This window comes from Gracilinanus agilis, chromosome 1, assembly GCF_016433145.1.
Source record: "Gracilinanus agilis isolate LMUSP501 chromosome 1, AgileGrace, whole genome shotgun sequence".
In the NCBI taxonomy this organism is placed as follows: Eukaryota; Metazoa; Chordata; class Mammalia; order Didelphimorphia; family Didelphidae; genus Gracilinanus; species Gracilinanus agilis.
The window spans coordinates 89,819,679-89,832,799 of NC_058130.1; the positions used below are offsets into that span (position 1 = coordinate 89,819,679).

General features: G+C 54.3%; 1 protein-coding gene across 1 annotated transcript in view; it reads right to left on the reverse strand.

Moving 5' to 3' along the window:
- SEMA3B (semaphorin 3B) overlaps positions 1-8,579 on the reverse strand; it is a 14,894-nt gene extending 6,315 nt beyond the window's left edge. The window contains exons 1-11 of the mRNA XM_044677016.1: positions 8,211-8,579; positions 6,790-6,947; positions 5,696-5,758; positions 5,042-5,161; positions 4,754-4,847; positions 4,222-4,341; positions 2,698-2,843; positions 2,037-2,154; positions 1,829-1,898; positions 1,576-1,720; positions 1,011-1,230 (exon numbers count right to left, since the gene is read on the reverse strand). Coding sequence (XP_044532951.1) covers positions 1,011-1,230; positions 1,576-1,720; positions 1,829-1,898; positions 2,037-2,154; positions 2,698-2,843; positions 4,222-4,341; positions 4,754-4,847; positions 5,042-5,161; positions 5,696-5,758; positions 6,790-6,947; positions 8,211-8,304 — 1,348 coding nt within the window. The 5' untranslated portion in view covers positions 8,305-8,579. The remainder of the gene's footprint in view (positions 1-1,010; positions 1,231-1,575; positions 1,721-1,828; positions 1,899-2,036; positions 2,155-2,697; positions 2,844-4,221; positions 4,342-4,753; positions 4,848-5,041; positions 5,162-5,695; positions 5,759-6,789; positions 6,948-8,210) is intronic.
- Positions 8,580-13,121: the final 4,542 nt, after the last annotated feature.

Below are 13,121 nucleotides of genomic sequence, written 5' to 3' on the forward strand. Positions count from 1 at the left end.
GAGAGAGAGAGAGAGAGAGAGAGAGAGAGAGAGAGAGAGAGAGAGAGAGAGTTTCTTCATTCTGTGATTCTATCACCATGGGCAAGAGCAGTTAATGCTAGACTCACGGGCAACTAGGTGTCAGTGGGCCTGTAGTCACAAAGAAGTGAGTTCAAATTTGGCCTCAGACACTTGCTAGCTATGTCACCTTGGACAAATCAGCCTCTGTCTACCTCAGTTTCCTCAGCTGTAAAATGGGGATAATAATCACGGGATTGTTATGAAGATCAAATGAAATAATATTTGCAAAATGTTTAATACCATGCCTGACACATAGAACACTCTTAACCACTGTAGGGTGACGTGAAAGAGTCAAAAGGGCTTTGTAAGGAAGGAGGAACTGGAGAATGAGTGAGATGGGGCACCTTGGTGGCTCAGTGGAAAAAGTGCTAGGCTCAGAGACAGGAAAACTTGGGTTCAAATTTGGACTCGGATACTTCCTAGCTGTATGACCCTGGGCAAGTCACTTAAACCCCATTGCCTAGTCCTTACTGCTCTTCTGCCTTAGAAGTGATAGTTAATAGGAGTTCTAAGACAAATGGCATGGGCTAAAAAAGAAGAATGAGGGAGATCAGTGATATTCCCAGAGGGGGAACCAGCATGAGCCAAGTGTGGAGACACAATAAGCCTGGCATGTCTAGGGGCCACAAGATGAGCCTGGCTGAATGGGAAGGGCATGGGGGTGACCACCAGGATAGAAATCTGGAAAAATCAGGTGCAACCACCCCAGGAAGGCCTCAAATAGCCAAGACTGATCCTGAACAAGTCCTTTCTGAGGAACCAGCAGCCCCGCATCTGGCTCCCAGATCTAGCAACCACTCACTCTGTGGCCTTGAGACAGTCCCTTCCCTTCCTTGTTTCCCCCCCTGTTTTGTAAAGGAGTTGGATTTGCTTCCCAGGATTTCCTTCGGGACCTAAAGTCTGCTTCTACAAGAAGCTGTGGCATTTGGACATTCAGAAGGAACTCTGACCTGTGCCGATGAACAGGACGTCGTAGTGGCCATCGGTCGCGGCCACGCGGTCAGCCACGATCTGAGTGAAGGTGTAGTCGGTGCCAGTTCGGAGGAAGATGGGGCGCCCACCCACAGGCAGGATGGGGTTGTACATCAAGGGGTGGTTTCGGGCAAACTGGATCACATCGTCTGGGAAATCCTTGGTGGAACCGAAGGTGCCGAAGGTCTTACTGGGACACTGGGGAGGCAAAAAGGAGAAACGTGGGAGCCCGGGCTCTAGGGGGAAACAAGGTCCTGACCTCGGAAAGCCCTGGTCAGAAAGGGAAGTCATAGCCAAACCCCACCTTCGGGAGTCCTCGATCTGAGGGGAGAGACAGCTCTGCCCACTGAGACCCCTTCATCTGAGGGGAGACATAAGGCAGGCTTGAGGTTTCGGGGTGGGATGTGTGTGTGCATTTTGACCAGGGCCTGAGGAAGAGTGGACAGAGGCTGGGCAAAGAGCTGGCCTGGGGTAGGTGACAAACATCTGGCCCCATGATGCTTTGTTCTTCCCTCTCCCATCTCCTGAGAAGCCAGGACCTACCATGCCTGGGCGGGGGTAGGGCACCCGGCCCTGGAAGGAAACCCACTGGTAGCTGGGTCCCTCCTTGTGGGCAAAGGGTCCGAGGAAGGCGCGCCGGACATCATTCATGCTGTACACACAGACAGCCGAGCCCTGGAACACAGTGCTGTTGGGGGAACAGTGGCATGTGAGTGAGAGATATTCCCACCTCAGCCAAGTGGCCCCCCGACTCAGTCCTGCTTGCCTGTCCCATTTCCCCAGGCAAGGCTCTAACCTGGAGGTGGAAAAAACAGCATAGAGAAGGGGGCTCCTTCGGTCCTTTGTGGGGAGCAGGAACACATCGCCTGTGTAAAACAGGGGGTCAAGTTGCTCATCAGGCTTCCAGAGCCTTCTCCTGACCAGAGGTGAGGTCCAAGCCTCCCACACTCAGCTCCCCGGTCCCTGGGCCCGCCTCCGGCCCCAGCCCAGCCCCGAGCACTCACGAAGCTCATCAAAGACTGTGTCGCTGGCCCCATCCACCCCGGGCACAGAGCAGACCAGCCGGGCCTTCAGGAATGTGGTCCACTTGTTCACCAGGCTCCTCTGTCCTCCTAGGTCATTCTACAGTGACAGAAGGGGAGTGAGGGGTCTTTGAGATGCCGTACCCCAACCTCCTTGAGCCACGTGCCCTCAGATCTTGCTCACTCACCATGGAATGAGGGGCCAAACAGGTAGGTGGGTGTGAATGCCTATGGCCGCATATCCCCAAGCCTGATGGGTACACGTGAGATTGTCTGTGTATCTGAGGGTGTTACGTTGTATATGTGAAGGTGTACGGGGCGTATCTACCTGTGTGTGTATCTGAGTCTGACTGTGTGTGTGAGTTAGGTGAGAGACAGCCTAGAGGTTCAGGGGAGTTGGAACCAGTAAGACCCAAGTTCAAAGCTGGCCTCAGACACCAGCTGTGTGACCCTAGGCAAGTCACTTAACCTGTGTGCCTCAGTTTCCTCCTCAGGAAAATGGAAATCATAATTGCTTCTACTTTTTAGGACTGTTGTGTGGGATAACACTTAGTGGACCTTAATTATTACTGTCATTATTATCATGTGAGCACCTAAGAGGGTGAGTTCCTGCGGGCGTGTGTGGAGGGGGAGAGGGACTCACTCGGCAGATCTGGCCAATCCGGGACACGGACACCCTGCCCAGGCCTGGGTTCCCCTCCACGGCCACCTCCCGGAAGAAGAAGTAGATTTTGTCGTCGTCGGGATTCTCACTCTCCGGGATCCAGAAAACCTTCACAAATGTGGGCTCTGAGGCCCAGGGAGGGATCCCGTTAGGGTCTCTCGCAGCCACTCCTCCTCCTCCTCCTCTTCTTCCCAGACCCAAAGGGTAGTCCCCATCGCAGTCCACCCTCCTCCCTCCTGGCAGTGGAGGAGGCAGCCAAGCAAGAACTGGACACGAGGGGGCAGCAGCGGTCCGAGGCGAGGGGGCAGCTGGGCCAGCCCTTCCTCTTTCTAATCTGACTTCACCCATTCTCCTCCAACCTTCTCCCTTCCTGATTGATTGATGGGGGACCCTCAGGCCATGATATGTGTGTGCACACGTGTATCAGGCATGTGGGGACCGGACGCACATACAGGCATGTGTAGACGTCAGCACTGAGGGAGCCTTTTCTAGTTTAGACGGAACTACGCAACGTCTGGGAGGTAGGCTGAGGGGAGCGGACTAGATGGGCTCTCCGATCCCCCCTATTTCTAACATTCTGGTCCGTATTCTAGAGTCCATTCCAACTTGGCCATCTTGTAGCTCCAGAACATTCCAAACCCTGAGGTCCCTCCCTCTTGGCTGTGTTCTAAGTTTGAAGGTCCCACCCAGAGTCTGTGAGGCAGATACGGCAGGGATCATTTTAGACGAGGGACCCTCTCGTCTCGCCCGGGGAAGGAAGGGAAGGGAAGGGGTTTGCCCAGGGTCAAGCTGCTATAAAAACACGGCAGAAGGGCAGCCAGATGGCTCGGGAAATAGAGCCAAGCCGAGAGACGAGGAGATCTTGGGGTTCAAATCTAGCCTCAGATACTGCCTAGCTCTGTGACCCTGGGTAAGTCACTTAAGTCCAATTGCCCAGCCCTTCCTGCTCTTCTGCTGTGGAACCTATACTTGGAATCAATTCCAAGACAGAAAGCAAGGGCTTAAACAAACAAACATGGAAGAACTGGCGCTGGAACTCAGGTTTCCGGACTCCCAGTCCAGGGTTTTTTCTAATGAAAATGTATAAATTCTCCGACTCCTTCCCACCCCCACTCCATGATGGGTCCCTGGAAGCCCTAGAGATAGAGTAGGACTGGAAGGACATGAACTTCTCTGGGAATGGGATGCTCGGTGGCTGGAGATGGAGAAGAACAGGGCTGCCTGGGAGACGGACCTGAACATCTTGCCTGGGCCCCACAGCCCCTGGGCTTGGTCATAACAATAATTCCCATTTCCGTAGTTCAACCGTCCTGGCTCACAGGTACTAAAAAGTCTTATTGTCTCCATTTTGCAGCTGAGGAAACTAAGGCTCAAGAGAAGGGCCAGGATTTGCCTGATATCAGCCAGCTAGTTAGTAGCAGGGCCATGATCTGAACTTGGACCCTGTGATTCACCCACCCTACTTTTCATAGCCCTTTCAAGCTGCTCACTCCAGATCCTCACCATTGAGCCACCTAGAATCATGCTGCTCCGTTCGGAGGTTGGGACGCCGGCCAAGGCTTCGGAAGATGGTGAAGTCCCGGCCCATGAGGTCTGTGGCCACTCCGGAATAAAGTTCCTGCCCTGGGTATGGGAGAGTGGATTAGAGAAGATAGTAGAAGGGGCTTCATTTGGGGGGGGGGGGCCTAGAGAAGGCCTGGGGCAACCTAGGGCGTCTGCAGAAGTTTCGGGATGGGCTCACAGGGGATAGGAGACCCCAGGAAGTTCTGAGGGGCTGTGGGAGCCAGGGATGGTCTCTGTGAGGTTATGGGGAATGAAGAGGGCTCAGAGGGCCTGGAAAGCACGAAGACTACCAAGACAGCCAGGGCCTGTGTGGGACAAGCTCAAGAACCCTTAGGAAGATTCAGGGGATCCTAGTCCAGTTTCATTCCTCCCTGAGTCTTCCTCACCCCCTTCTTAGCCAGTGTGGGGGAGGGGGGCAGCGGTGGAAGAGCCCCATGGGGATGCTGGGATATTTCAGGGGCTCGAGCCTTACCCACAAGCACAGAGGCCGCCCGGTGTTTGGGATCATAGGGGCTCTTCCCTTTCCCGTCCTCCAGGCTATTTACAACCAGCTTCAGCATTGGCTCCTGGGGGTGGGGAGGGAGAGATGGTTCAGGAGTGTCTCCTGCCCTATCCCCACTTTGGGAACTTGTCCAAACTGAGGGGTGAAGGGAAGCAGCTGCGCCCTCAGCCCAAGGCATGCTCTGGCTTCTCCACCCCTCCATCCCTCCCTGCCAGGGCCATCTCTTTCTTCCCTTTCCTTTCAGGGTCTAGTCCTTACCTCCATCCTGTACCCAACCTCCAGGAAGCCACAGACGGGGTGGAAAGCCCCCGTCCCACAGATGTACAGGTGAGTTCGGTTGTAGGGGTGAAGCAGTTTCACAAAATTCACACACTCAGCCTGGAGGGGTAAGACAGAGAGGACGATGGGCAGGAGGCGCAAGATGGCCAAGTCTGAGCGCAGCCTCTTGCTGCTTCCCTAGCTAATCATTCACACATCTAGATGGCCTGAATGTTTACAAGGTGCCCTCCTCCTCATGACACCCTTGCCCCCTGAGACAGACTCTTCAAATGTCATAGATGAGGAAACTGAAGCCCGGAGAAAGAAGGGATTTGCCCAGTCACACAAGGAGTATGTGGCTTAAAACTGAGTCTTCCATTTCCAAGGGTAGGCTTCTGGCTCCTCCATCCCTCGCCCCACGATTCCTAGGGCTTCTGTTACTCCATCCACTAAACTGGGAGGACTCCCCCAAGGGAGGAGGGGGGTGGGTCACAGCCTTCTCCCAAGGAAGACAAAGCGGGGTATCCCTCATTTGCTCAGTCTCCTTTAATATCTTTCTGCAGCCCAGAAGACATGGCGCCCCTTCTCCTCCTCAACCCTCTCACCCTACCACCTCCTCATCCCCCAAAGGGCTTGGGCCAACCGGTCACTCACACTGATGTCCTTGCCAGCCCAGTTGCATTCTTCTCGCCACTCAACAGGCGCCGGCCAGGCCAGCTGAGCAGGGATGGGGGAGGGAAGGAAGAGAACCAGAAGGAATCATCAGAGAAGGGGGCCCTCTGTCCCAGAGCTAGGGCTTGGGGGCTGGGGCAGGGGAGGCATAAAACCTGGGAGTGTGTCCCTCCCTGAGGTGGGGTAGGGACTCTGGACAGTGGCGGAGGAAGGGAACATGTCTCCCCGAATGTGATATGGTCTCTTTTGGGGAGGGGGGCATCTCTAGGGAGAATGTTGTTTTTTTCAGGGGAATGTCAATTGGGAGGGAAGGGAAGGTTTCTCTGGAGAGGGGAATGTCAAAGAGGCTGTGTTTGGGGAAGTCATCTCTGAGGAGGACATCTCTGATGATATTATATTTATTTTAGTAGGGTGGGGAGCAGGAGTCACTGAGAACAGAGAATATATGTCCTGGGGGACACATCTGGAGGGGGCGGAATATCTCCGTCTCCTGAGAGTCCTGGGTCTTTTGTGCTTGTTGGTGGAGGGGAGGGATGTCTTTGGGAGAAAGGACCAAATGCTGCTGCTGGACCACATCTCTGGGGAGACTATTTCTCCAGGGCAACAGCTTTAGTGGGGATATCTATGGGTGGGAAGAGAGAATGTCTCTCCTTGGAGGTACATCTGGGGGAAGCCTTTTAGAAGGGACGTGTATGGGAAGAAGACAGGAATATCTTTCCTCGAGGTTGTCTCTGGAGGAGAGGATTGGTTTCTGAGAAAAATAAGACTTTAGGGGACCCTTTTCCCTGAGTGCTCAGAAGCTCCCTCCTGTCAGATGGGGTAGAGGAGAGTCCTGCCTTTCTTGGGAGGATGGGAAAGGGGGGCTGGCCTAGACCCTCTCTGGGGAAAATGTCTCTTGGTGAGAGATGCCAGCAGGAGGAAGAAAGAATGTCTCTCTCAGATGTCTCTGAGAAAAGATCTTTCTAGGAAAGGGTGTCCTTGGGGGATCCTGGCCTCTGGGGGCAGAGAATGAAGCTTGCGATGGTGGGGCTGCAGAGGGGGAAGCATCTCTGAAATGGGACTTGGTCTTTGGGTACCTTCTTGTCCTGTTTGCTGATGTTATCCAGGCTCAGGGAGGCCACATGGTTCTGGGCACCCACGAATAGCCTTCCACGCTCCTCATCCAGCAGCAGAGCCTCGTAGCAGCAGGTACGGGGCAGCGAGAAGGTGCGCAGGCCATGCCGAGCCCAGAGCTCTGCCAGGGAACATGAGGGGAAATTTGAGTACAAAGAGAGGTGGCACACAGCAAAAGGCCTGTGGTGCCTTGTGGTCCCAGGGGGCCAGATTTCCTACTTCCTATTATTCCTCCCTCTTTTTCCTGATTTTGATTCGAGCCTGGATCGGGGTGGAGGGGGGCAGCCTGCTTTTTGGATGTTCTCAGGCCCTAGTTCCCCTCCTCCCATGCCTTTCTGTACCTAGGACCACAGATCACCTTAGGGGCCAGGAGGCAGGTCAGTCAGGATCTCGCCCTATATAGAGAGAAGCAATCACACAAGTGGAGGGCCAAACAGCCTGCCACTGACTGCCAGGTCCTTGGGGGACGATGGCTGTCTCAGAAGTAGTCTGGGGGGGGGGGTGGCTGTTAGTGGCCAGTGTGAGAAGCCCTGAATCCATCCTTGCTCTAGGGAGATGGCCAGAAGCGTGTCCCCGACACCTTCCTTCTTCCCAAGGGCCTCCGTGGTGGTTGAGGTGGGGGGTCCCGGCCTCAGATTCCTGCCCAGCTCATCCCCAGCACAGCTCCCAGCCTGGGGCTGCGGCCTCCAAGGAAACTAGCCGCCAGACACTGCTGCCTAGCAACCTGTGGCCCGACCCCTGCCTCAGGACTGGCTGCCTGGGCCTTTCTCAGGGCCCAAGTGGGTGGGAAATCTTGGGAAGAATAGGGGCACCCCCTCCTCAGGGATCTGAAGGAGGGAGCCACCTGGATTTAGTGCTCCCATCTTTGTCCCTGGAATAGCCAGGGTGGGGGCCCCGAGTCAGGGCAGAGGTCAGCAAGAGTTAATTTGTGACCCAACAACAATAGAGGGGCCCCAGAGGAGTTCTCTCCCCGCCGGGCTGCACTCAGAGACACCCACGACCCGGGCAGAAGAAGCCTCTGCATCCCCGGCCCCCCTGTGGGCCTTGGGGAGGCCCCCACCCCAGCCGAGCAATGACCAGATCCTGCCCTTCCTCCCCTTCCCACGGATCTCTTCCCTCTGCTCCAGCCCCAAGAGCGTACACTCAGATAGAAGTGAACAGCAAGGCCCCAGCGCTGGCACACACACACACAACACACGTACACCCCTCAGGCCCATCGCTCCCTTTACACACTCATGTACTGTTTACATACACCCAGAATAGAGGGAGATGCAAAGTTAGGTCTGCACACTCCAAGAGAAAGCCACACTTAGAGAGATTCACATTTCCTAACACTCTTACACGCTCACACCCAAACACCATCCCGCTGTCAGGTGCTCCCTACCTCGGAAGGAGAGTCGGAGGCGAGGAGGGCTGTTGGCTGGGCTCCCCTCTGCCCCCAGCACCAGAGCCCAGATCAGGGCCAGGGCCGGGAGCATGGTGAGAGACACAAGGCAGGTCTTGGTCCCGTGGGATCTCCGAGAGACGGCAACGAACGGGTGGCGTGGCAGTGGCCGGAGGGGGGAGAAGAAGCTCCGGGGCCGGGCCTTGGACTCTGACCTCCCGATCTAGAAAAGAAGGAGAGAGTCAAGGAGGGAGGGAAGAGAAAGAGGAAGGGAGGAACCCAAGGAGAGAGAAGACCCGGTGAGAGGCAGAAGGAGAATAAAGGGAGAAGAAGGGGAAAGAGACCAAGTATGTGAGTCCCGGGGGATCAGATTACAGCCGGTTTGGGCGCTGGGGCAAATACAGCCACATTCCAGTTGGCTTAGCCCCCTCCTCCGAAGGACACACACTCACACACACTCACACTCACACACGGACAGGCAGAAACGGGCACACGTGCACCCACCAACATACTGTGCACCCATCCATGCCCTCCGGCTAGCCGGGAGGTCCTGGGATTGCCCCCCAGCCACTCCCCCCGACCATCCTCTGAAGGGGTCATCCTAGTTTGGGGGGTCGCGTCACACCCACGCAGCCACCTGGCCCCCTCATCCCTCCTGCCACAAATGGTACTCAATGACAAGAGAGGAGAGAATGCCGCGGGGATGTTGCTTGTCTTTCCTATGTTCGTGGGGGTGGCAAAGGGCCTGGAGCCCTTTGATCATCACATGAAGATTAGTAAAGGAACTGGGGATGTTCACCTGGACAAAAGAAGCCTCAGAGCGGACATGATAGCTGTCTTCAAATATTTGAGGAGGGATTAGATTGCTCTGTTTAACCCCGAAGGGCATCAGCACAGGGAGGTGGAAACGGCCCCGGCAAATTTAGGCATGATGTCAGGAGAAATTTCCCAGCTGTTACAGGGGAACCAAAGTGGAACGGGATGCTTTGAGCGGGAGTGAGCTCTCCATCTCCAGAGCACGGCTGGATGGCTACTTTTTCAGAAAGTTGTATTGGGATGGGGTAGGGCTAGATGGCTGAGGTCCCTCTCTAGTCTAAAGTCCTGTGATTCTGTGTGCATTTAGGGGGATATATACATACATGTGAGTGTGTGCTCGCACACATATACATGCGTGTTAGGATACACTTCTATATGAGCGTATGTGGCTGAAGAACCAGCGATGGGATGAGAGGGAAGTCTACCCAGGAATCTCTGAGGAGCCCCATCTCTCTCACAAGCACCCTGGGCCCAAATGTGATGGGAGGCTGGAAGCCTGGGATACATGAGATCTTTACCATGCCCATTTCCCAGAAAGCAAAACCAAGGTCTGCCAGAAAGTAGACTAGAATGTCAGCAGCCAGGACTTCAGGCTGGCCTGAGGTATGTCACCTCTCTTTCTGTTGTCTCTAAGTCCCCTGAACCCTTCCTCTCAGCCCATCACACTGACTGAGTCTTCCCTTCCTCTCCTTCCAGCACTGCCCTATTCCTTCTAAAGGGGGCAAAGGGAGAGGGCAGTGCCTGGGCTCACATAGCAACTCTCTTATGTCACTAACCCAGTTTAATAGGGATTAGTGCAGTGGGGGGAATGAGAGAGAGAGACAGACAGAGAGAGAGAGAGAGAGAGAGAGAGAGAGAAGAGAGAGGAGGGGGTACAGAGACCCAGGGGAGGGTTCTCATATCAATGGTATGGGCAGAGAAGGGTACTGAGTCATCATGCCTTCAATGAGCTCTGCCCAGCGCCCTTGCTCCCTACCACTCACTGAGCCCTCCTTCCCTTTTCTGAGACCTTCCTCCTCCCACACCAACACACTGAGTGCTTCATCCCTTCTCTGGTCCCCATTCTGCACTGACGCACTAACTGAGCCTCTGCTGCCCTCTCTGATGCCCAAAGGAAGCCATGAGAAATTAGAAACATTATCAACTATTCCTTTGAAGGCAAGAATTCTTCTCTTCCCATGCCCTCCCACCACCAAGCCCCAATCTATCACTTGGAGGCAGCACAATGGGGTAGGAAAAAACCTCAGGGGACAACTGGGTGGCTCAGTGGATAGGGAACCAAGCCTTGAGTCAGAAGGACCCACGTTCAAATCTGGCCTCTGACACTTCTTAGCTGTGTAACCCTGGGCAAGTCACTTAACCCCAATTGCCTAGCCTTTAGTGTTCTGCCTTGGAATGGATACCTTATATCAGAGCTTTGAAAGAAAAAAAAAAAGAATCTTGGCCCAGGAATCTGGACACCTGGGTTCTGGCCCCAGCTCTTCCACTAACTGGTTGGGAGCCTTGAGCCTCTGAGGGACTCATGGGACCCACCTGGGTCAGCCCTTTCCACTAAGGTGGCCCCAATACTGAGTAGCAGAGCCATTCTTTAGCTCTAGGTCTCAGTTTCCAAGCTCAGTTTCCCTTCCACAAATGGGGTATAAGTCTGGACCTGTGAACAGTAGCTCTCCTCATAGTAGGAACGCTGGCATCTCCTCAAAACTTCCCTCTTCCCCTCCCAGGACTTACCCGGGGGAGTCACAGAAGCACTGTGTACCTCAGCTCCCTGACCTAATGAGGAGGGGCGGTTGCCGGGGAGTGCCCCGGGAGATGCTGAGTCCTCCTTCTTAGGCCTGGCCTTGGCCTGCCTCGCTTGGCAGCAAGCACCAAAATGGGGAGTAAATGCCAAGGCAGATAGGAGCCGGGGTGAAGAAGCACTCCAAGCCTGGGGCTGGTCCCTTCCTGGGCGCCCAGAAGATAGCCGTAGGTGGTTTCCTCTGCTCCTCCGAGAAGCCGTGGCCCTCCACCAGCTTTCCAGTCATCCAGGCTGGAAACCTTGGCATCATCTTCGATCCTTCCCTCTCCCTCACCCCTTGGAGTCAATCAGTCACAAATCCTGCCATGAAAACTCTCCCCTTTGCTCTCTGCTGAGCCTTTAGCCTCTCTGCTCCAAAAAGCTCCTGACAGTCCTCTCTTCAAAAAAACATAAAGTAGCCCCCCATTGCCACAGGGAAGAAGTCCTGACCGTGGCATTCAAGGTCCCATCCTTCCAGCTTTAGCTCGTACTACCCTCCTGCCCCTTCTCTCTATCTTTCGTGGTTCCCTGATCTTGTCCCGCTTTGGCTTCATTTATCAAGCTTGGAATATTTACAGGAACACAGATCTGGAGCTGGGAGTTCTGAAGTCATCCAGTTCAATCTCCCCATTTTCCAAATAGGGAAATTGAGGTGAAATAATTGGCCCCAAACGGTCATAAGGGGGCAAAGCTGGGAGTGAAACTCAGTCCCTGTGACTTCTGGTTCTGTCCTGTGGGCTGTACTCTCCCTCTGACATGGGTGACCCTGAAAACCTTTCTCTTTCTTCAAGGAAGGAGTCTTGCTTCCCGTATAACTAACCTCCCATGACCTTCCCTTCTCCACCCAGCCAAGTCTCCTAGCACTTTGCCCCATCTTCTATCTCGGAGGCACTTCCCACCGGCTCCCTCTTATCTTACTTGCTTTGCCTGCGTACTTGGCCTCTCTTCCCTCCTTCCCTCCCTCGTTAGGCTGGGAGTTCCCTGAGAGCAGGGCTTGGGTTCTAGCCCCCCAGATCACAATAGGGTCTGGCTTAATAGATGTTCTTGAATTGAGCTGGGCCAACAGTGGCCCCCTAGAGAGGCTCCCTTCCTCTCCATGGAGCCGTGGGCTGTGCCTAGACTTCAATGCTCTCTTGTTGCAGGTTTGGAGGGGACAGATGGAACGGATGAGCTCCCCAACACTGGGCTCCTCTTGGGGACAGTCTAGACTGCCTTAAAGTGAGTGGCCTCTTGCTTCCACCTTGGCCTGCTTAGCGGGCCTGGGAAAGGGCTGGGCAGGGAGTGGGGAGAAATGGGGAAGGGAATAGGTATTTCTATAACACCTATCATGTGCCAAGCACTGTGCCTTTAAGCACTTTTTACCAATAGGATCTCATTTGATTTTCACTAGAACCCCCTGCGGTAGGGCCCCAGAGATGCTGCTCTCCCCTCCCAGCTCACTCTGTCCTCTCCAAAAGAGAATTCCATCAGGGAATAACAGACCATGAGCTGTACAAGGCACCAACCATCGAATCCAACTCCCTCATTTTACAGATTAGGAAACTGAGGCCCCAAAAGAAGTTACTTGGTCATAGAACTCAAAAATGGTGGAGCCTGGGTTTCAATCCAGAGCTGTGGAATGTCTTAACTCCGTATCAGTGAGCATTTCTCACCCCCAGGACAGAGAGGCCAATTGCTTGGCAGAAGTCACACAGCTAGCAACTCCATTTAACACATTTTTTAAACCCTTATCTTCCATCTTAGATTCAATACTGTGAATGGGTTCCAAGGCAGAAGAGTGGTAAGGGCTAGGCAATGGGGATTAAGTGACTTGTCCAGGGTAGTGTCTACAGCTAGGAAGTGTCTGAGGCCAGATTTGAACGCAGGACCTCCAGTCTCTAGGGCTGGCTCTCACTCCACTGAGCCACTCAGCTACCCTCAATCAACAGACACTTATTAAGGGCCTGTTTTAGGCAAAGCCCATGAATAAAAATGCAGAAATGGTGCTGGAGGCACCCAGGTCTCTCTTGCTCTTTTCACTGAAGCTGGGTCAAGGGTCCAAGTGAGGATTAATTGGGCGGTGGCAGGGCCCAGGGGACTGAGCTAATCTGTGGCTGCTTAGGTTCTTAGCTCCCAGACTCCCTCAGAGATCAGGCCATCCTAAGCTCTTTCCTAAGGCCACTTTTCCTCAGTGGTCTCCAGGCTAAATCCTCCCCTAGGGACCTCCAAAGGGCAGGGAGGGCTTCTTGGAAGGGACAGACATGATAGGGAGTAAAGCGGTGGACATATCTAGGCTAAGCCTGTTTCCTTGAGACCTATGGCCTGGAGGTGGAGGGGGGCAG